Source organism: Lissotriton vulgaris, chromosome 7 (genome assembly GCF_964263255.1).
Source record: "Lissotriton vulgaris chromosome 7, aLisVul1.2, whole genome shotgun sequence".
In the NCBI taxonomy this organism is placed as follows: Eukaryota; Metazoa; Chordata; class Amphibia; order Caudata; family Salamandridae; genus Lissotriton; species Lissotriton vulgaris.
Window position 1 is genome coordinate 1,559,133,814 of NC_141695.1, and position 24,426 is coordinate 1,559,158,239.

General features: G+C 42.9%; 1 protein-coding gene across 3 annotated transcripts in view; it reads left to right on the forward strand.

Moving 5' to 3' along the window:
- NFATC2 (nuclear factor of activated T cells 2) overlaps window positions 1–24,426 on the forward strand; it is a 348,132-nt gene that overhangs the window by 169,505 nt on the left and 154,201 nt on the right. For all 3 annotated transcript variants that reach the window (XM_086932454.1, XM_086932452.1, XM_086932453.1), the window contains exon 5: window positions 5,737–5,909. In XM_086932454.1, the coding sequence (XP_086788580.1) occupies window positions 5,737–5,909 (173 nt within the window). The remainder of the gene's footprint in view (window positions 1–5,736; window positions 5,910–24,426) is intronic.

Here is a 24,426-nt window from a genome sequence, read left to right on the forward strand (position 1 = left end):
AAGTCAGCCCAGTGTATGAGGTGCTCCAGTGGGAGAACATTATAGGTCTTTTTCGTAAAGCATAAATGGATATGGCCTGTTTAGCAGGCTTCAACCCACAGCAGATGTAAAACAAGCATTTGCAAATACATTAGGTTTCGCTAATGTGAGTAATTTTAAGCTGTTTTAATGTTTGTTGTAAGTTGTACCTTGCTCAGTAGTTGTACAATACAAGTTACTGAGAGTCTGTTAAAGTTTTAGGGCTTGTTTGTGTACACAAAGGAAATATATTGTGTTGTTACTAGTGTTATAGTACGGGTAAGTTATAGCAAAAGTTTGAAAAATTAAATGAAAGTGGGAAATAATAGAATTAATTGATGTAATAGCAATATTATGTGTTTAGAGGCGTTCTGACAACTTTTGGGCCCTATGCTACAGCACCTACGGCACCATTCAAATCATGCCAATCATGCCTGCAAGATAACTGCATTTGTGACAGCCTGTTTAGAAGTAAAGTATAGCAATGTTTGAGGTTTAGAGGATTTATGACACCTTTTGGCCCCTGTGCCACTGAACCATTCGACTCATGACCCTATTGCTTGCAAGTTAACTGCACTTGTGACTGCTTATTTAGTAGTAAAATAAAGAAATATTTGGTGTTGTTCGATTAATTCTGACAGGTTTTGGCTCTGGTGCCACTGCACCTGCACCACCATTGAAATCATGGCCCTAGTGCCTGCTAGATAACTACACTTGTGACTGCTTACTTAGTAGTCAAATTTAGCAATATTCTGCGTTTAGTGGACACCCTAGAGCTTTTGTCCCTGGTGCCACTGCACCTGCTGCACCATTCAAATCAAGTCCCTTTTAACTGCAAGATAACTGCAGTTGTGTCTACCTGTGTGGTAGTAAAATATAGGAATATTAGGTGTTTAGAGGTCTTCTGACAACTTTTGTGCCTGATGCCACTACAAATCATGCCCCTGTTGTCTTCAAGGTAATTGCAATTGTGACTGCCTATTTAGTAGTAAAATATAGCAATATTTGGTGTTTAGTCGGGTGCCTAGAACTTTTTGTCCTGGTGCTACTGCACCTGCTGCACCATTCAAATCATGACCCTATTGCCTGCTAGATAACTGTGCTTATGACTGACTATTTAGTTGTAAAATCTAGCAATATAAGGTGTTTAGAGGAATTCTGATAACTTTTTGGCCCCGTGCCTCTGAACCTGCTGCAACATTCAAATGATGACCCTGTTGTTTGTTAGGTAACTGAACTTGTGATTGCCTGTTTAGTAGTAAAATATAGCAATGACTTGTGTTTAGAGGAGTTGTGACAAAGTTTCGGCCCAGTCCTACTGCACCAGCTGCACCATTTAAATCATGACCTTGCTGTCTGCAGGGAAACTGCACCTGTGACTGCCTGTTTAGTAGTGAAATGTAGCATAGGTCTTGTATATTACCTTTATTTTTATTGTGCAATGTTTATTACAATATTTAGAATTTGATCATAATGACCAAATAGATTACGTTGAAAAATCAATCAAATAATGCCTACAAAGTGTAAAGAAAGGTACTGAGGCATGAATAGGAAATGCCACAAATGTTCTAAGGCTAAATCATCTGCTTTACACAACTAAGTAATAAAAAGCAAGCATTCCAGCATACTGTTAGAATCTGTCTGTTTTTTCCGTGGGAAGAGATCTTACCTTGACAGCGAATGAGGCTTAAACAGTGTGTACAGCTTTAGTAGAGGTATTAAAATGTGTGCAGCCAGGGTAAGTTAACAAAAATAAAAATACCATACAAAAGCAAATGAACACCGCTATTCAGTGATAGGAACTGATAAGAGCCCCCTTTTAAGATATATTAAATACAAGAGGTTTTACAAGCACAGCACAAGCGCTGTGCAGGGGAAACCTAAAAATGACATGCTGTGATAAAGAATACAGTAAACAGCTGGAAGAGTGTCAAAAAGGGAGACGTGCTAGTTAACCTCTCCCCAGCATAAAAAAGGTAGAACAGAACGTGCTTTTGGAGTAATATTAGAGACAAAGTGATGGATAAAAAGAGGGTCTCAACCCATCTTTTTCATAACACCCAGTGCAATTTACCCAGGAATTTGCATTCTGTCTTTTGATTTTTTATTGAGTAGAGGCTTGCTTTCATATTTAAGTGACTATAATGTGAGAAAAATGGGGAAGAAAAACTATGAGGCTTTGATTATGAGAGTTATAGATGATCACCTCTTCAGCTGGGGCCGAGCTATAGGAAGAGAAATGGTAGCATTTTCTTGGGTCGGTGATATACAGTGGCTTGTGTGTTAGATCATACTTGCTCTTCCTCCTCTAGAGTACTGGATCTAGCAGTGACTACCTTTGTTCCCTCGCTCATATAGAACACTCTGATGAGATTTTTGGCTGATGACATAAATTGTATTTTGGCAGAGAAATAAATGACAATGCTGCCAGTGGTCTAAACATATCTACAAGCGGCAAGATGTTCAACAGAGAAGGAAGAAGAAAAAATAAAAGTAGTACCTCAATCACAGTAAAATCAACAGAAGGACAGCAAACCAGGAAGTGAAGCCAGCAAGCGCTGTGAAGATTTTGGTATATCATATGGTATGGTTTGTATAACCTTACCATATAATACACTACCAAAACCATCTTGGGTCCAGTTAGGCTCATTTGTAAACCCTCTAGATTAACCCTGGGTAGCTGTGGCTTCAAGTAGCAAGCCTTAAAGAAAAAAGATAATGTAAAGCATTTAGAAGCACCAAACAATGAAATAAGAAAGTAGCGAAACACAAAAGAAATCCAACACCAAATTATAAAAATAGAATATATTTGTATGAATTGTTAGGCACCAAGATGAGCAAAATTCACGTGAGGGTTCTGGCAGTATTGATTTTCACATAAAATGTAAATCTCAGCTTTTTAGTCCAAAGCACAAACAAGCATTGGTAACCGTGAAGTTTAGAAACCTTTGAAAAGTATGAAAGAGTTGCGTTCCGCTACTACGGCCCAAGCTGGGTGACTAATTCCGACAGAGAAGAGGTTAGGGGGACAATAAGGAGTATAAGAACCGCTGCTTAGTCACCAAAGCGGTCTCAAGTCCAGTTCCACACTTTACATCAAGATCGTAAGAGGTTTCCACTGAGGTGATGCAAGATGTTGAAGAATGCTCTGGTTTATGTGCGGTCAATGGGGGCCTTCTAGCTTGGGGTTATTCCTCGGTCCACTGGTAAGGTGGGGAAACTTTAGCCACAGGAGTCAGAGTCCCTCAAAGCCCTCTTTGAGTCAGTAGACATTACCGTGCTCCTGGGCTACTGATCACCTGACACAGTGGGTCCAGCAGTTTCCTTTGGGGAAGGCTGGTGTCCATCTTTGGTGACCAGTCTGGACTCAGATGACACTCTCGGGTTGAGTGACGTGGTGCACTGTTTGGCCATCAAGGATCAGTCTCTTGAGTTGCCCGTCGGCAGCCAATGGTGATTCCAAGAATGTGGCTACTGAAGTGCCAGAAGGGGCTACTTTAGTTTTGATGGACCTGGTGCTGGTTCCAGGGAGTCAGTCAACTGACCCTTGGAGTCACTTCTTTGGTCTGGGGCTCAGGAGTTACTTTTCTATGAGCCAGGAGCAACAGGCACAGTCCTTTCTTTGCTAGCCCAAGGAGTGGCAGGTGCACTCCAGCAGTCGGTGCTGCCTCTCTTGCCAGTTCCAGGGGTCAGAAGGACAGTCCTTCTGCAGTTATTTTCCCAGTTCTATTGTGATCAGAGCTACAGGGTGCCATATGTACACCCAAAAGGTGGCCTGGGGGATGATGAAGTAACTAGCCAATGGGCTACCAGGATCCATCCAATCCTGTAAGGACTTACAGTAATGTGTGGCATCTAGAAATCCCAGCGGTGCACTATTCTGCCCACTCTCATGGTGTCTGAACCCTTCCTTAGATGCTAGGAGCTTGGTAGCCCAACTTAGAGGTGTGTCTACCTGTGGGTTACACAAACTGGTTTGACCACTGGTCTCTTTCTCTCTGTTCCCACCTCCAGCCTGGCTCCCTGTCTTGTAGCTCAATAGGCCTTCCTTAGAGGAGAGTCTCATATATTATTAATGGCAGTCGGGGCTTCGTCATTGGTTTAAATATCAAAATTGAGCTACACGTTTTAAACTGTTCTTCCAGGCACCAGTAGCGGGCTAGCTGACATTTTTACTGTGTCACATGCAGGGTGACACAATCAGTGCTGTAGCCTTTGGTGGACACTCCCACTTACATGCTCTGGGTACACTTGGTGCCATATACCAAGGACGTATAAGTAAGTCAGCTTATGCCAATTCAGGTTAGCTAATTCATCCTACATTTTGTGATTGGTTAGAAAACTGCCACTGAGGTCTGGATAGCAGCCCTCAGTGCACTCTAGGAGTCAAAATGCCAGGAGAATCTTTGCAAACCTTTAGGGGTGATCATGCAAAAAGAGCCATTTCCTTACAGTATATGCCACAGTTCACATTGTCTCTTGGTAGCATAATGATCTCTTCTGTGCTTTGAATTGTGACTTTAGAAAGTAAAGCATAACACATAAGCACTCAATCGTATTGTTTAATGAGGTTGTCCTTCTGCAGCTGCTACTTCTGGTGATATTTTGTAGTCACAACCTCTTGGGACTTTCCAGAGTTAGACGAAACAGCAAGAAAACTTTGCCTATATATCAGATACAAATTCACACATTAGGTATTGTCAGCAAGTGTCTAACTCACTTTCTAAATGATAAACCTTATCAAACAACCCCTCTTTGCATTGGCTTTCTATAAATAAAGGACAGTTTTTCTAGCCCACCCATTTTCCTCCCTCAGCTCAGCTCACTGTTATATTCTGAATATTTAAAGTCATTTAAGATTTTATACGAAGGGTTCTGAGTGTTTTTTTGGTTTACTGCAGCAGTGAATAAGGACCCAAACATAAGTTTTGGAAGTGCTGGTATGGAAATTAATTGTGCAAAGGAACTGAAATATGGATGAGACTGGTTACAGCTTATTCAATTTTAACCCATTCTTAGCTGGCCTTTTTGCCACAGAAAGTCTAAAATGAACTACTAAGCTAACCAAACCGTGGATTATAAAAATGCTAGTGCTGACAAATTATTTCTAGAAACTAGAATTTTTTTAGTTTGGATTACTAGTTTGGACTATGAATGTGAAAAGTTGGCCTCATTAAAAAGTGGATTTTAAAGAATGTGAAAACGCGAATTGTAGATGACATCTGGAAATGTTAACTAAAATAAAGCTGAATTAGATCTGCAGTTGATTACAGGGTACCTTTGCTTTATACTGCCTTCAAGTTTCTTTTCCCTGTCCATTTAAGTTTCTAGTTTTACATTTTTTTTATTCTGTATGCAAAGACACAACTATTGTAATAAATGCTTTATGAGACTAAAAAAATATTGTTACTTTTAGGAAATGTTTTACATATATTGGTGGGGGCTTGCAGCACCCTCATCAATAACATTTTACAAAAGCAATAATTAAAGAAAACAAGCATCAGCAAAGCCAAAAGGCAAGTAGCCAATTCTACATGCTAGGTTTGATAATGTTTATTTGCGTTTTGTAGTTAAAACCTTGATGTTTTCATGTTGTTTTCAGATTTTTACATCTGTTTCGAGTCAGTCATGTTCCATTTTGACATTTATTTTCACTATTAAATACATTGAAAACAGATTGCGAATATTTGACTTTTTAATTTTTTTTATTTTGTTTAGCATTGATTGTGCTGGAATTCTAAAACTGCGGAATGCTGACATTGAACTGAGAAAAGGAGAAACGGATATTGGTCGAAAGAATACAAGAGTACGACTTGTCTTTCGTATCCACATTCCGGAAGCCAGCGGTAGAATAGTGTCCCTGCAGGTGGCATCTAGTGCAATTGAATGTTGTAAGTATAACTTTTGCCTATTTTCTATAGCATGTTCAGTATTTATGGTAAGATTGTCTCAGTGAGCTGACTTTCCCTGTTATCAAATATTTCTGAAAAATTCTTTCATTGTTAAGTTAATTTCTTTGTTAAAACACTTTCCACTCTTCTGGAACTAAACATGTTTGGTTGTTTCCATTAAAATTGTGCATTTCTAGCGGAGTAGCTGTCCAACGTTTGTTGGAGCTGCTGCACCACGATTTGTAGTCTCAAGTAGACCTTGCAAACATACTCGGTCTGTGCATTAGACTGTGTACTGTATACATAGGCTATCCTGTTTTAGGTTTAGACCTAAACAGATAAACACTGACAAACACCTGCACTATCACAAGCTAAAATGGCATTCAAAGAAAGAAAAGTGAGATTGGGATATTTGTATTTATTTCTCAAGGGGCCAACACAATGTAACTCTGTTATATAAGGTAGCAGCAAGGAAGACTGTTCTAATATTATTCTCCTTGAGTTTTGTTGTCTAGGGATGTTACTAAAATATTTAGTTTTTCTTCTTTTTGTTTCCTCCAGTTTTGTGTACTTGTATTAAAGGTGTAGGGGTTAGAAGCATGTTTTGGTCTGCTTTCATAATTTTATGGGAATATTAAAATCAATTCTGATATTTTGGCAGTTGTTTATTCTTTCTCCGATTGTGTAATGGCCTGCTCAGCTGTCCTAATATGTGCCATCTCATTTACCCACAGACACAGAACAGGTAAAAAAAACTTTAAAAACCAGACTCATCTTCTAACAAGTCAGTAGTGATAGCAGGTCATGTATCAAACATGTCAGGCTTTAAGCATCCAATGTAAGGTGTGGTGAAAGGTACCTGTGAAAAGAGACCAGTGACAATGCCCAAAGGATAGTGCTGAAAACATGCCAGAAGATTTGTACATCCCAACAAAAGTCATAGTTACAAGGTGTCCCCTTGTTATCTGTATACTTTCAGCTAATCTTGGCTTTCTACTCAGCTGCACTTTACTGGTAGGGTTTTAAAACACATAGCTGCAAAGCTAACAGCACAATTTCAAACCCTAGAATACAATGTGATGTCTGTTATATGGTCAGGATTGCATAAAGTGAGAAATTTGCCATGGGGACACTTGACAACTATGAATGTCCACACAACAGCAGCACCACCTTAGTGTAGTCAGGCAAAGAGTGCTGAAAAGTAGTGGTGAGCATGCTTAAGGCATTATGTTTCAGGTGCCTTAGAAAGCATGGGTACAAATGAATATGGTACAATTCAAAGTTTTAACAATGTCATAATATTCAGTAAAGAGTGGGTTAATGACCCCCCCAACTGTGTCCTCCAATTTGTTTAGCACTCTTTGTTTTTTTAATACTTTAATAGGTCTGTACACCAGGCAGAGTTCTGACAGAGTGAGTATGAGAAGTAATGAGATGTGTGAGAGGGTAATGAGATATAAGTGTGAGTGAAAATGCAATACACAGACTTTCTGTGCTTACAACAGTCTGACATACGTGGATCGGACACATTGCCAACGAGAAGACACTTCATATCCTGCATCACTACTCTTTTAAATTAAATGTGTGCTATATAATAATTACTGAAAAAACTGGTTTTTACAAAGGAACAACTACGTTTTTGCCGGTTAGACGGTTAGATAGATGAATAAACACTTATAAGCACTGATCTAAAATTATTTGGAAACCACATGGAAAACTGCACTGCAGTCCACAAAAATACCGAGAACATAACAGTCTACTATACATAACTATTTTTGTTTTGAGACTTGTCCTTAAAGTAACCGGTATCCAGGCAATACAACACTTAAGGCACATGAAAAATCACTGTACCTTACCCCGTTCTAAGAACCTCATCACAAAGTAGCCCATTATTTGCCCCCACCCCCCTGTCTGCAATCCAAGTTTACAGGTCACACTCCTCCAGCATTTCCCTGCCTGCTTTATTTTTATACCATGAAATATTGAGCATAGGTATATAGTGGTATCAGAATATCATGTTAGCAAATATCGAGGGTAAAAATATCAAAAGGTAAGTGCATATAAAGGAGTATAGATGTACTATTCTTAACTCCACATCCATGCAGCTTGAAGATATATTCATATTGTCAAGGTACATATATGTGGAGTTAGGTGTAGACAAACTTTACTTGCTTTTCGATATTTTGGTCTTGATATTCTGGTCACAATATTTGTACCATTAAGATTACCTTCCCAACATTTTATGGGCATGTGGGTACGTGCACACACCCGCTGTTAACTTGGTGGCTGACCAGTCCCATCACTGACCCTTGCAGAAGGGTCCCAGGTGCAGGTAAGTGTCAGGCTGCTCCTTTGCTTGCAGCCCCTGCCTGGTGTCATCTGTGGTTTCTCACAGTACTGATTCTCTCCCAATACAAATGGGTCTGGTGTTTCCACAGTTGGAACTACCAGTTCAGGAAACAGAGGGTCACTTGAAGCTGCCCTGAGTGGTGTGTCACAAGGAATACTGCACCAGGCAATTTTAATAAGGATCTTTAAGTGAAGTAGGGGACACACCATAAAGGGGTCATTCATATTGTAAGAAACAGGAGTATTAGTTGGGTGGGTGACAACCCACCTCATATATTAATCACAATCGTTGTCAAGGTGAACCACATTGGTAATTAAATAAGTTTGTGCTTAACCTTTTGTTAGCTTTGTACAAGAGCAGTCATGCTTAATTCAGAGGCAATATGAAAAGTATGTATCCATTATACAAGCAATAATAAAGTGAAAAGGCAACAAGAAAAGTCCCTAACTAATTTAGATAAATAGATATAAATGGGAATAGGAGTTGGCCTAATGGCTAGGGTGGTTGAACTCAAATCTGGAGAACCGGGTTTGAGTCTCAGCAATGCCGCTGAGCATCCTGTAGTTCTGGGCAAATCACTTAATCTAGCCTTACAAAAATGGATGTGTCCTCATGTAACTCAACTGGTGCTATGTTAGGCGCTCTGATACCCGATACTAGGTCAAGTTCGCGCTATATCAAACATGAAAAAATAATAATAAATGGCAGTAAAACAACAAAAATCCAATCACTAGAACTGGAGATATGATTTTTTAAAAGTTTATATTAAAAATAGCGCCAACTGCAGTAATCTGGTCGTGCTAACTGGGTCAAAGACAAAAGTTAAGGGTGACCACAAAGAAGCAAAGTCGGATACAGGGACCAAGTTCTCCAAGTTGCAAAGTTTAACTTCTGACATGAGAACTTCTGTGGAGAAAAAGTGGTTGTTGCCGGGTCATCGGCCCAGCAAGCTGAAAGCTATCCAGATCTGGGCGTAATCTTACCATGTATAAAAAGAGAGCATCAGCACCTTACCACTGGTTAGCAGTGGTAAAGTGTGCAAGTCATAAAACCTGTAATCTGCTTCCTATGGTTACCCCCACTTTTTGCTGTGATTCTCTGGTTTTTCGACTTTAGTGTGGCTGTGGACCTGCTAATCAGGCCCACAGCCCAGCTGTTCTCTCTCTAAATTGATACCATGTACCTTAGGTACATACCAAATTGGTTACTGGGTCAGCCTTGTGAGCCCCTGTATAGTGTACCATAGGTACCAAGGTCATAGGTGCACCCTAGGCCTACCTGGGGCTGCAGCATGTATTTTGCCACCCCTGGTTTGCCTTCCAAACTGACACCACAGGTCTGTTCACACAGCATGGGTAAGGTAGTGTAATCACCCCTTACTTAGATATAGTATACCTATATCTATATCTATATATCCATATAGACACATGTATACCTCTAAGTCACTCCTATGGAAGGCCTTGACAATCCTGGAGGCAGAGTGCTTGGTTTTATGTGAGAGGGGGCCCTAGCATGAGGCGAGCCCCTCTGCAGCTTTCGGAACCATCTCCTTATACCTGTTCTATGAGATAGCCATACCATATACTCTGAAGTGCATTATAATCCTCGCGGTTAATGCTAACTTTGGTTTGGCTCTATCAAAACATGTTGTGTGAGGTGTCAAACACTTTGGAATACTACCCCCCCCCCCGCCAGTCTAGGCTCTGGGGGTAGCATTCCACCCTTCTAGAGGGAGAAGACATGTAGTTACTGGTTTACCCAGTTAAAGTTAAACAGAGCCTCAGCATCACAAAATGGATGCTGCAGCCACAGACACGAGTCTGACCTCCTGGTGCTGGATGAAACTCCGGGAGGGGAGGCCTGGACAATAGGTTTCCTGTCCAGGGAGGTGCCAGCACCTCTCCAGACAGGCTTTAGTGTATTGGGGCAGGGAGGGCTGCATTCAGTGAATGCTTTCCAGACACTGCCTTGGGCACACAAGGTGCTCCATGCATTTCCCAGTTCAAACCGGTTGCTGGGGCACTTTGCCCCAGCTCTGGCACAAAACTGGACAAAGGGAAAGGGTTGTAACCACCCCCTTCCCAGGTCCACCCATAAGAGGGAACATAAGGGTAGTCCAACCCCTAAACTAGTATAAGTATAGGAGCTGTGTCCCTATGACTTTAGATTACCCTGCACAAAACTTTGAAACATACATCTAGGACCTTCGACATTCCATTTCGACTGGAAGACTGAAGACATCTCCCTTGTGGTCAAGGAATGACCACCCTGTTCAAACAGGCACCAACAGCAACTTTGCCAGTCTGCCTTTTCGAGGCTCCCACCGGATCCTGAAGAATCTGTGACACAAGACATGGACTTCCAGACATCTCTGACCCCGACCTTTGCTCACAGCAAAGCTGAGACATGTGGCGGACACGAGAGATGTGGGACCAGAACTCCGGGACATCCTGCATTTTGCAAGCTGCACTCACTTCACGAGGTAACTCGAAGTTGTGCATTAGGGTGCTTGAAGCCCCAGAACCGAGCACCATTTGCACCAAACTCATAGGCCCCCACTCTATGAGTGTCCCGTGGGCCCCGCTTTTGCATTTCAGCTTGACGCATCTTCCCAGTTCCTAGTTCATTGGCTAGTGAGCCCATGAAAGAAGAATCCATTTTGAATCTAACTCACTTTCCTGGTTGCTCCTGACTTGCTCCAACTTCCCTACAAAGGAGAAGTTCCTCAGACCTTGCTGGTCTGCACCGAAGCCAATCTCGACATCCTGTGTGGGTTGCGTTTGCCAAGGCTTGTTGGCTCCAGTCTGGATACCGACATCACAGTCAACTAGATCCTTTGTGGGACAGCTCGAGTCCAACTCCTGGTTGTCGTTAACGCCTCCTGTTCCTTGTGGCTGAAGAGACAAACTTCACATCTTCACCTGAAATCACCCGACATCTGGTGGCATCTTTCTATTGCCGCCCTGGTCACTGGCAAGTGACCCAGACCCTCTCCCTTCTGCTTTCAGGTTCTACAGATCTTCAATACACCCTTGGATCCACCCGGACACTTTTCCTCTGGTCGGCTGCAGCACTTCTTTGCAGCTCTCCATTGAAAACGACGACGAAACCCGACACGAAAAGACACCTATGCACCCGGCTTCCCTGAATGAGGTAACATGAGTACTCCGGTGCTCCCGTGGGTCTTGACTCCCGAAGTGTCCTAGTTTAAAAGGGTTCCATCGTAGTCCATCCGAAAGTGTCATTAAATTGTATATTTGTAACTTCTACGTTTCCCATAGAAAGTCTATGGTAACCCGCGGCTGTGTTTAGACACTGCACTCGTCTCCCGTGGGCCTCCTACTTCCTAACCTTTGGTTGTTTAGAGTAGGCCCAGTGATTCCAAAGGCCCCAGGCCCTATACAGGTGAGCCTGCTTTCTAATTCTCTTCTGGTTCTTATACCACTATTTTAGTATATGTTTTGTGAGGCCCCTAGGGCATAACGTATACTGTGCTACTTATCGTATATTAACTAAGTGACTTGTATTGTATTTTTACCTCTGACCTCATAAAAGAGTGCAGAGGGGTTGTGTTTAGAATAAATACATATATATTTGATATATACCTTGTGTGGTGTCCTTTCATTTGGTACTCAAGGGATTATAATTGGTAAAACACCTTGCTTAATACGCTCTCTGAAGTCTTAGCCTGATAACTCCTGGCCCATGCTACCACTAGGATAGCTTTCTATAAGGTTGACTTTGCAACCACCATCAATAAGGGTCGTTTAGACTAGTGCAAGGTGCCCACTAGAACTATTGGACATCATATGCCAGGCTAATTCTCACAAAGCCAACAAAAAACAAGGTCAGTAACAGACGGCAAAAATCTGGGGTGACAGTGCAGGCAGTGTACTTGTCCAACACAAATGCTATTAAATCATCGGTACAGAATATATGAAAAAACATACTATTATTTTCTCAAATCAAGAAGGCAGCTTAAGGTGACTATGCCCCCTGATTCTGTATGAATCACATATCAATATGCATGTGACTTATGTTGTTAGTCAACTGGTAGAAGGAACCTTCTTGGTTTTTAACCAAACAAGTTTCTCTAGTTAATACTGGAGGAGATTGTATTTGAAAAACATGTCCTAAAAGAAGACAATGTAGTTTGCACAGTGAATAAGCCAGAAATCACGTCATTAAGACAGCAGGTCATCATCATCATCATAAGCTTTATTTGATTATTAAAAACAATCATAAAAGCATTTAAATCCTAAATATTCAAAGACATTACAAAAAGACAGTGCCAAATTACACTTAAAATGTTGTTTACGTAAAGCCGATTTCTAGATGCATCCTACATTAAAGCTGACCCACTAATTTAGAAGCATAACAAGAAATTTCAAGGCTGGCTTAATTTCGTCAACCATAAAATTTAAAAACTTGTTTTAAAAATGTTCTAGGTAAGATTTCTTATTATTTAAGTCAACATGCTCTAAGGTTTGCACAGAAATCTCATTGTAAGTTGAACCCAGACCCTTGAGTGAGAAAAAATAAAACAGTCAATCTAGCCAATGCTCTAGCTATACTACTAATGTCTGTATTACATTAACGTCTCTGTGGATGAAACGGGCATATGTGCCTGCTTACAGGGCCTGAGGGCACTTTAGTATTTAAAAGGGCCTGCAGATAATTGGCCTCTTTTGTAATACAGATCGCAGCAGCTCTGCATGTGTACCAGCTCTAACCCGAGGGGGCGAGCCCATCATATGCATGATAGAATGACCCACTGAATATATGGAAATCATTTGCTTTTGCACCCATGCCATATTACAGATACAGCAACCAAATGATGGACAGAATTCTGACAATGCAAACATCTGGGTTAAATCCATTGCTCCTTTGCCCACTACACCACCCCAGTTTGGACCCAGCCATATGCAAATCAGTCTTGATCCTGTGCTTCATGGGAACAGTCCAGACCAAACTGCCAGGCCAGGTCTTCCCTGAACCGGAAACAAGCATGCTGGGACCGGTTTCAGTTGATGATGAGGGCTGAATGCCCAAAACCAGTTCTAGGATGCTAATTTCCAGTCCAGGGAGGACCTGGCCTGGCAGTTTGGCCTAGACTGTTCCCATTGGGTGCAGGGTCATGACTAATTTGCATATGGCTGAGTCCAAACTGGAATTGCATGGTGAGCAAAAAAAACAATGGATTTAGGCCCAGATCTCTGTATTGGGGTGAATGTATGACATTGTTCTGCATTCTGTCCATCAATTGTTATTTTTGAATTTGTCACCCCGAGTGTGACTGGTATGCCCAGACGTGGGACCCGTGCTCTCCTTGCCACTGGAGTCAAGCTATCCTGGCTGATGAGAAATGAAAGCCCAACACTGGTCCTGGGATGCTTGTTTCCAGTCCAGGGAGGACCTAGCCTGGCAGTTCGGGCTGGACTGTTCCCTTAAGGTGCAGGGTCAAGACTGATTTGCATGTGGCTGTCAACCTTTTAATAGAGGACTTGATATACATGAGCCATGGACTCATGTGACCCATGTTACATGCAAAAACTCTATAAATGGCCCTGTACAAATCTGCATGTTTATTAGCCAAAATAGAAACCCAGAGCAACATTGGCGCAATCTAATTTTGAACCACTACATATGATATGCCCAATTCCTCATGCAAGAAAACAAGAAGGGTCGACGGTGGTAGACCAAGTAATCGCTGGCAGAAACGATTCTCCTCTACTTGCAAAGTGGACATACTCTGGTAATCCCAAACTTCTGCCCCATTGGTCAAAACCGGTTGGCATTTACACTTGTTGACTTCATCAGGAGTCTAGATGAGCTTATAGCCCCCAAGGCAAAAGATCCTTTTGGGGGAAACAACCCTTGAGCTGGAGTAGTTGTTAATGTATTGTGACGGGCAACAGGCGCTATGAAATGATTGGACAATTGATGTGCCAATTGGATATGCCCATTGGTATAATATGTGAAATCGAATAAAAATAATTAAAATAGGCAGTAGGTCATTTAATTATATGTTTCAGCGATGTGTTTTGCAGCTGCTCTATTTTAGAGGAAAGGTACTTTTTTCAAATTTGCCTTCACTATGTATGACTAAATAATAGAGATGCCTGCATGACCTGACTGATTAATTTACCGGCACTCAGCTCACTGCAACTATTTATATTTTGCGCCCATTGTGCTAGTTGATTGCATAAAAGATTTAATAAATCAATTCTGGGAACTGCATTTCCCGACACCATGACTCAGCTACTACTAAACCACAAAGCAAACTATTGCTTCACAGCCACACTGTATCGTAGATTTCCACCTGTCTGGGTTTATCGAATAGTTTTTTTAAGTTCTGGTTTCTGCTTTTGATTATGTACTTTCTTTTCCTGTAATGCAAAAATTGTTATCTCAGATTCAGCTTCTGGAAGATTCATCAGACAAAATCGTACCCCCTGAGAGGATCATCAGTAGGTTAGACATCGGTTCACTGGTCTGTCTCTCCACCACATATAGTTCCCCGAAGACCACTGTTGCTAACAAACAAATCTCAGCACTACTGTGTTAATTGTATACAGACCTTTGCAGAAACTCTCAGTGGTGAACGTAGGCCATGTCATGTCATGGTTCATCTTTATTAATAAATATGATATCACATGCAAGCAATTCAACTACCAAACATATAAGCAAAAAACAGAAAAACTGCATATAACTTACATTGATATAAACGATGTAATAATTATAAATATAAGGATGTTCTAATTCTCACTCACTCCTCCATAGAGGCATTCACATACCCACTCACTCATTTGTACAGCCACTCACACAAACATTCACCCACCCTTACAGCCAATCATACGTAAGTTATAGTTAGTAAGTTATAGTTAGCTCAGGTAACTTTAACTGCTGAATTACTTTGGCACCGGTTGTTGAATCTTCGCAAAATTTTCAAAACTTGCGAGGCCCTCCGGTTCGCTCCTACCTTGAATGTTTCAGGGTGATTCGTCAAGCGGGGGCCGAGATAAAAGGGGGGGTCCCAAAACGCGTTTTCCCATGTTATTTCCCATAGGAAATTTTAGACACGGCTACAGCCCGAACTGCTGAACGGAATTACATCAAATTTTGCAAAAAGGTAACCCTTTGTTCAGAAAGCGCCCTTTTTTTAAATGGTGTAAATCCGTTCAGTAGTTCCTGAGAAATTCAAAAAATAGTGGTGAAAAAATAATTTTCCCATAGGAAACTTTAGACACTGTTATAGCAAAAAATGCTGAACAGAATTACACCAAATGTGGCAAAGAAACCAACCGTTTTCAAAATGGTGTAAATCCGTTCATTAGTTTTTGAGAAATTAAGGAATAAAGATAGTGATATCTATGGCCGCGTTGGATCTGCTCACCCTGTGTACACCCTGCGATCACAAGCTGTATGCTAATTGGCTGTCAACACTCCAAACCAGGAAGTGTTGGCAGCCATCTTGTGCTTCGGTAGAACCGAGGCACCAAGAAAAAAGGAAAAAAAGTGTGCAAAACAAAAAAAGGGGGCAGGGTAGAAATACCCTGACACCCTAGGCCTGCTTAGGGGGTCCCACAAGGACCCAAGGGCCCCCAAAAATTATTCTTATTTTTTTTAAATTGGCAGAATCCATGCAGGGTGTGCCGATCCTGCAGAAGGAAAAAAACGTAGTGCTTTGTTGATATTTAGCCCTCAGGGGGTCCAAGTCCCGGGGGCAATAGTGTTATGTAATGGGGGCCCAGGGGAACCCCCAGCCCCGGGGACCACCACTGCCCGTAGCTTTGTAAAATGATGTGGGGGGCTCACCGGCTGCCCTAGCCCTGGGGACCGCCACCCCACTGCTTCAAAAATAATTGGATGGGGGGCTCAAAGGCTCCCCAAGCTCCGGGGACCGCCAACCCCTGGGGCTTTATGCCACTGTATGCGGGGGGCTCATGCCCCCCCGCAGCCCTGGGGACCGCCTCCCCCCGGGGCTTGAGTTTAAAAAAAAAACAACTGTGTTGGGGCTCGAGCCCCCCCACATACCCCGGGGACCGCCACCTCCCCAGTGCCCTAAATATTAGAGTTGGGGCAGTCCGTGACCGAACCCCCAGCCCCGGGGACCACCACCTCCCTGGGGCTTTTGAAATGTTGGGAGGGGGCCACGCGCCCCCCCACTCCTGGAGCCCTTGTTGGCTCTGGGGACCTCCACCCCCCAGGGCCGGCTCCAGCAGTGTCCCGGGGTGCCCACCCCCGGGACTCTTTAGTTTGCAATGGCAGGGTGGGAGCCTCGCAGCTCTCGCCCTGCCATAGCAGACTTGGTTTGGATTTTGCAGGAGAGAGCAGGAAAACCTACTCTCTCTTTCAAAATTCAAACAAAATTGCTTTTCCACACGGGGAGCTGCATCTTAGCAGCTCCCCATGTGGAAAAGCAATCCCGGCTCCCGAGGGACATGCGGAGCCGGTGGGACCATGGGGGGGATTGGGGACCCCCCCACGGTCCCCAACGGAGAGGGCCAGCCCCGGGGGGATGGGGTCCCCGGGGCTACAAGTGGCCCGGGAGGGGGGCCACGCAGCCCTCTCTTCAAAATTTACATTAAAAAAAATAAAAACACAAACGCCGGCCCAGGGAATGGGGTCCCTGGGGCAGATTAAGGCCTAGGGAGGAGAGCCAAGCGGCGCCCTTCCAAGTTATTTAAAAATAAATTAGGGGGCAGGCCCTGGGGTCCCCAGGGCCAATAAATTAGAAAAAGAAGGGGGGCCTCACAGCCCCCCTTAAAAAAATGTAAGAAAATAAAAGACCAGCATCACGCAGGAGGCCCCACCCCCTCCTTGCAGCACTCTGCAATGGGGAACTTATTCCCTTTAAATACTGGGGGTCCCTGGGGGCCAAATAGCCCACCAGAACCTCCAGTATGCGCCTGGGGGCTGCTTTGCAGAGAGGGTTTCTGAGGCCACGCCTCTTTTTACACTTCTCTGCAACGCAGCTCTGTGGCGCTTAATGAGGTAGCTGGTGGGCTAGTTGCACCCCAGGGACCCTCAGGATCCAAGGGGAGTTAATCCCCAAACTTAAAATGCGCTACTGGGCGTGTTTGCACAGTGGTGAAGGGAAGGGGCGGGGCCTGAGGTGACATGTGTGCCAAAAGCCCTGTGGCACGTTTTAAGTGAAGGAATAAATTGCTCTTTAATCCTGAGGGTCCCTGGGGGCCAACTAGCCCACTAGGTACCTCTGGTGAGCGCCACGGAGCTGCGTTGCAGAGTGTTGTAAAAGGGGATGTGGCCTCTGAACACCTATCTGCAACGCAGCTCTCTGGCGCATACTGGAGGTACCTGGTGGGCTAGTTGGCCCCCAGGGACCCTCAGGATTGAGGAGGAATTAATTCTGCAAATTAAAATTCGCCACAGGGCGTGTTTGCAAACATGTCAGCTCAGGCAAGGCCCCTTTCCTTTACCATTGTGTGAACGCACCCCGTGGAGAGTTGTAAGTTGGGGAATGAATTATCTTTCAATACTGAGGGTCCCTGAGGGCCAACTAGCCCAACAGGTATCTCCAGTATGCACCAGGGAGCTGCGCTGCAGACAGGTGTTCAGAGGCCACACCCCTTTTTACACCTCTCTGCAACGCAGCTCTGTGGCACTTACTAGAAGTACCTAGTGGGCTAGTTTTACCCTAGGGACCCTTAGGATTCAAGGGGACTTAATCTCTCTATTTAGAACAGCCACAGGTTGCGTTTACACAGTGGTGAAGGGAGGGGGCGGGGCTTGAGGTGACGTATGCAAACACTCCCTGTGGCGCCTTTTAAGTTGGGGAAATAATTCCCCTTCAATCCTGAGGGACCCTGGGGGCCAACTAGCCCACCTGGTGCTTCCAGTAAGCACCACTGCGCTGCGTTGCAGAGAGGTGGTGCATCTCTCTGGAATGGCGCTTACTGGAGGTACCTAGTGGGCTAATTTGCCCCTAGGGACCCTCAGGATTCAAGGGGAACTTAAACTTAAAACGGACACAGGGCGTGTTTGCACAGTGGGGAAGGGAGGGGACGGGGCCTGAGGTGACGTGTGCGAACATGCCCTGTGGCGCATTTTAAGCTACAGAAATAATTCCCCATCAATCTTGAGGGGACCTGGGGGCTAACACCAGGTGCTTCCAGTAAGCGCAAGTGCTCTGTTTTGCAGAGAGGTGGTCCAGGCCGTGCCCCTTTTTACACCTCCGTGCAACGCAGCTCGGTGGTTCTTACTGGAGGTATCTAGTGGGCTAGTTGGACCCTAGGGACCCTCAAGATTCAAGGGGACTTAATCTCCCAAATTAAAACGGCCATATGGTGCGTTTACACAGTGGTGAAGGGAGGGGATGGAGCCTGAGGTGACTTGTGCAAACACACCCTGTGGTGCCTTTTAAGTTGAGGAAATAATTCCCCTTCAATCCTGAAGGCCCCTGAGGGCTAACTAGCCTACCAGGTGCTTCCAGTAAGCGCTACTGCTACACAGCTCTGTTGCGCTATCTGGAGATACCTGTTGGGCTAGTTGGACCCAAGGGACACTCAGGATTCAAGGGGACTTTATCCTCCAAATTAACACGGCCACAGGGTGTGTTTGCACACATCACCTCAGGCCCTCACCTCCATTCACCAGTGTGCAACGCACCCTGTGGCGTGTTTTAAGAGGTAGTTTTAATTCCCCACCCCTAATATGTACTAGGGACTTACAGAGGAGGCCAAGGTAATCACAGGGGTACCCGAACGCATAGTGTTCCCTAGTGTATGTAGGTGTTTTAACTGTATTCTACGTGTCTTTTAGCATAGCACTCGCTCTGGGACTGGTTAGTCAGAGTCAGTTACCATCAGTACCCATCTGAAAAAGTTGAGGGTGCAGGATGATTTTGAAACAAGGCCTCTTCCTGCTCCTCTGTTTGTTCTTTCTGGACGTCTTCCTTCTTCCTGCACTTTTCAACAGTGATGTCATTTGAGATGTCATCAGTGATGTCATGAGTGATGTCACTGACCATGTCATGAGTGATGTAATATGTAACATCATCAGCAGTGCATTGCGGGTGCGCGAGTTATAGTTAGCTGAACTAACTATAACGGGGGAATTACAATGGTTTTGTTCGAGTGAAATGTCCAGCAAACTATAATGCCTCTGAATCCTATGGTTTTTTCAGTGAATTTCTAAGGTTTTTTTAAATGCTAATTCCTAACTATAATGTGCCTGAAACCTATGGGTTTTTTTCAGTGAATATATATATATATGTATATATTTACATATATATATTCACTGAAAAAACAAAGCTTATCACATAATGATTTTTTTTAAATAGTTTATTATTGAGGAAAAGTTTTGAAATATTCAGAAAAAAGAAATTGAAAAGCCGTTCCCTGTGAATTATTTTCGATGCCTGCTGCAGTTTTAATGAATACCTGAAAGCCTAGATTTCAAAAGAAGCAAACATCTTTCGTGCTATTTTTTACCTAAAAAACGTAGCGAACTGATTTGGCCTCAAATTTAATTTTATCTTGCACATTTTAAATGCTAAAAGAAATCTGCATGTTCCATTGCTTATTATGTAAACATATCAAACACAGGGGAAGTCAGGTTTCACTGTTAGAGATAGTGCAAAGCAATATATGAAACATAGCATATCATGTATCTGAACAACACACATTCATTGGGAGATTTTTAAGTGTTATGCTTATTGTTACCTAAATCAGTGACACTCCTTTTGTCGTCTGTTCGAGACTGAAAGGCTGAGCGGACTTGCGAATCTATATTGAGATATGTGAACATGGGTCAAACACAGATACCTGTGACAGATGCATCTTTCCAGTTCAAGAAATGCAATACTATGATCCCTAGCACTTAGGTAAATTGTGGCTGATTTAGCTTCATTTATTTTGCAACACTCGATGCTGGGTCATGGCAGCAAAAAACAATGCAGAGCGAAAAAGAGAAAAGTATGGGAAGCAGCTGAAATAATGAAAAAAACTTTGAGGCCTGTATAAGGGCTGGTTTGACACTCACTTCAGCTGTTTACCTTAACACCTTGCGTGCTGCCCCGATTTCTCTCCGGTGCTGGACATTCCATAACTGGGTATGGTCGTGACGGAAGCATTCCGTCATCAGCACAGCTCAACCATGACTGATGACGGAATGGTTCCGTCACAAGCATCAAAGGGGTTAAATCAGATTCATGAAGCCACTCAAGACCACTTGGTCTGGCCCTGAATGGCTCCATAAATCTGGAGTAAGGAAGCGCAGTGCAAATTGCTGCGTTGCCTTACTCTGCCCTAGGAAGAAGTTCTTTGGGCGTTGCGTGAATGTTCCCAAGCAACTCCCATAGTTTTTGATGCATTCCCAGATTTAACATAACTGGTAAACCAGGGAATGCCCCAAAAAGATATGCATTCCCACTAGTGGTGTAGCAAGGAGAATTATTTTTACTTCTCCTTGTTACTCATAGAGAGAGGCAAATGCCTCTTTTTTTTTTTTTTAAATCTTTTTATTATCATTTTTACATTTATTTTTTGCAAGCAATACAGGATTAATTCAATAATAATAACCAATCTAATAAAAAAATTTATACAGCCAAAATAATGCCCAGGCTACAATCAATAAGCACAGAATCAATCCCCGTCACATTTATCAGGAACTAAATGCAGTAACAGATTATAATTATCAAATCAGCTCCCCCTGAATCCATTGCCGAATTGGGTCCCAGATCTTCATTCCCAGCATTCTTTTCTTTTTACCTTTTGTACTATATATAGCTGTCTCTATATTATATGCACCTAATAGACGTGCTCTCCATGCTTCGAATGGAGGGGGGAAGAGCTAATCCATTCTTGAGGAATACATGCTCTCATTATAGCCATAGATATGAATATTAGCCCTTTATGCCCCTCGAGTAGGACTTCAGAGGTTACTCCAATTAAGACATGTTCCCCCGTTAACTTAAGGGAGTACCCTAGCACTTTAGTCAAAAAGGTCTGAATTGCCTCTATAAAGGGGACTAACAACGGACATACAAAAAACATATGCAGCGAATCAGCAGCGTGAAACCCTCACCTATTGCATGTTATGCCCACCGTCGCACCCCATTTTGAAATTTTTAGCGGTGTATAATATAGGTCATAAAGAGCCATGTAGTGCTGTGTGCGGGCTCTGCCAGTGACCAACACAGTGTTAGCAAGTGTAATTGATTCTTCTAGACAAATAGTTGCCACCCCTAACTTCTCTGCCCATCCTGAGGCGTGGATTTCTAAATCGTCAGGGCATAATGTCAGAAGAGCTCTATAATAATATCCAATCCTTTTTTTGGTAAACAGGTCATCAATCGATGAAATCCTGGTAATACCTGAGACTTCCACGGGTGACAGGGAGTTAAAAAAGCTATGTATTTGTAGATATTTATAATAGTCCTGATTTGAGAGATTATATCTAGTTGTAAGCTCCAGGAAAGTAAGAAGCTGATTATTCTGCCATAGATCATTTACCCCTTGTATTCCTTTATTTCGCCATCGAACCATTGCCAGATCTTGAAACACAGATGGAAATATTTTACTGGCAGTAAAGGGTGTATATATCGAGAGTTTCCTAATTCCCAAAAGTTGCCTAGCTATCTTCCAAACTCGGAAGGCTGCTTTCAGCGTCTTAAATTTAGTTTTTTTATAATAACTTGGCTCTATATTTTTTTAGGAAGCATCCACGACATTCTTCGCCCATTATAAGTTCATAGATGGAGGGAGATTGACTCTGTGGGATCCTTACTTTTTCCCCAATAATCAAAGGGGAAATAAACTGTAAGACCGACGCAACATAATAATACAGAAAAGGGCGGGATACCCCCCCCCTAGATTTGGGTAGAACCATCTTTTTATAGGATCTACGAGGTTTCTTATAGCTCCATATAAACTTAGATGTAACAAGGAGAATTATTTTTACTTCTCCTTGTTACTCATAGAGAGAGGCAAATGCCTCTTAAGGTTATTTTTGTACAGAAAGATCTCCCTTCCGGGACAAAAACAATCCGGCATGCACTGTAGGTTCCCTTGTACCATGGTGCAAGGGGGTTTGCATAGGTGCTAGGCAGCCAAAAGGGCGTCAGTGAAGGGGAAAAGGCAGGAATGCACCATATTGCCTGAAATATGTTGCATCCCTGCCCTTTCCCTGTCATGCAGCACAGAAAGGTGACATGGTGCTCTGCACTGCATGACTTTTTCATAAATAGTAAAGATGCACCATTGCAGATTTGACAGAATCTGGCTCCAGGCGCTTCAATGGATCCCCTCAGTATGTTTAGGGACGGACATGGAGTCCAACAAATAAGCCCTGTTGATATCAATTTCTGTATAAATATGTATTTCCAACCTAAGACTTATAACTTGCTTATAATAATTTGTACCCATTAAGAAAAATGGGGTATAACCCAAATTTCTCGTTTTTTAAAATATGTATATATAAATGCGAAATAATTTGCAAATCTATATTGCCCTATACAAACTTTGCTTTCGGAAATTATTTTTGGGTGTCATTAATAAGAATAGATACACATTTGGCTTTCTGTATGCTCTTTTTTCTCCTTTTACTTTTCAGGATTAAGTCCAGTCAAATAACTCAGAACTAAAAAAATGAGTATTGCATTTAAGTCTTTTCTTTTGATGACTTGAGATCTTTTCTCCAATTTGAAAAAAAAGTTGCCTGTTTAGACATATGTGACAGAGAAATGTGAATGGGTAATATTAAAACTATAATGGTCAGTTTACGTCTTCGTTTCACTCATTCGCTGCTTTTTCTGTAACATATTACACATGTCTTGCTCTTGGGCGTTCGTCAGTGGCCGAAAAAAGAGCTGCACTCACTCAGTGAAGCATACAGTACATTTTAAATCTAATGTTGCAGTTGGATCTGAAGTTCACCAGAGCTTGGATGCCAGCAGATGTGGGCATCGGTGCACATCACAAAACCAACACGCACAGCTTGGCACAGGCGCGAGGTTCTGCTGGGGAGTCTTGGCCTGAGCATGCTGTTGGAAGGGCTCCTGCTCCCCAGAGGAAGGGGTTCTCTGGCTGGCAGAACATCATGGATAGATTGGCTCTGCAGCTGTCTAAAATGTACTTCTATTTATGATCTTGGATTGAGAATTTGTTTTCCAGTTGTGTCAGTGCCTTCGCTTGCCTGGTTCTTGGATAGTTGTAGGCGTGAAATCTGGGGTTCCTTTAAAGAACTGGCTGTTGTGATTGGCACAGGAAGTCAGTGGTTAGCATAGCTTGATTCGGACTTAATCGGCATTTGGGGATTTCTGTAGGGAGGAAGGCCAGCTGTATGAGTAGGCTAGTGGAGCAGCTCATGGCCCTGATGGACACAGAGGGTCATCAAAGAAGGGGCGGTTCACAGAGTGGGGGAAGGAAAGAAACATAAGCTTGGCAGCAGTATTGGAGTTGGGGTTAGGTGGAAAATTGATCACTGAGTCACAGATACAGGGGCCTGAGAAAACCTTGGGAAATAATTGCAAATGACAGGGGTAAAATGATTTAAGGTTTTTACATCTGTGTCTAAATTAGAGTGGTGAAACTGCGGCTGAAAAACCCATGAAGCAAATCTGTGAAATTCATATTTAAGATAATGGGACATTTTCATTGGCTTTTTATGCCACCCCACATCAGAAAAAAAAATCACCTTTTATGAATATGCTTATTTACAAATCGATTTGTTCTGCCTTAAAATGTTCTGAATATGCTCAATTGCCTGGCATGCATGCAAGCACCTGCCCTCAGTGGAAAATCTCCCCTCTTGGCCATGCCAAGGGTTGTGGGAGCTCCAGCTTCCAGCAGATTGTTAATTGAAAGAGAGATGCTCTATGATCTTCCTCTGGTGTTCCTAAGGGCACTAATGAAGTAGGGCAGAGATGCTGTGGTGGAAGGCTGATGACTGACAGGAGACAGAAATATCCACAACTTACACTGCAGACCGGCTGTTCCATCTCTCATTATATATGTATGTGTGGTGGACTGCACTCTTACATTCCAATCACTAACTTCATCAAGAGGCCCCTATTGGAGAACCGATGGGGGCTCAGGAATACCTTTGCTTATTATATAAGAGGGGACCTGCCCCCAGTGCTCATAGGTACATAAGTGTAAAAAGAATAATGAGGCCTGGTCCTTTTCTTGGGTAATAGTCCAA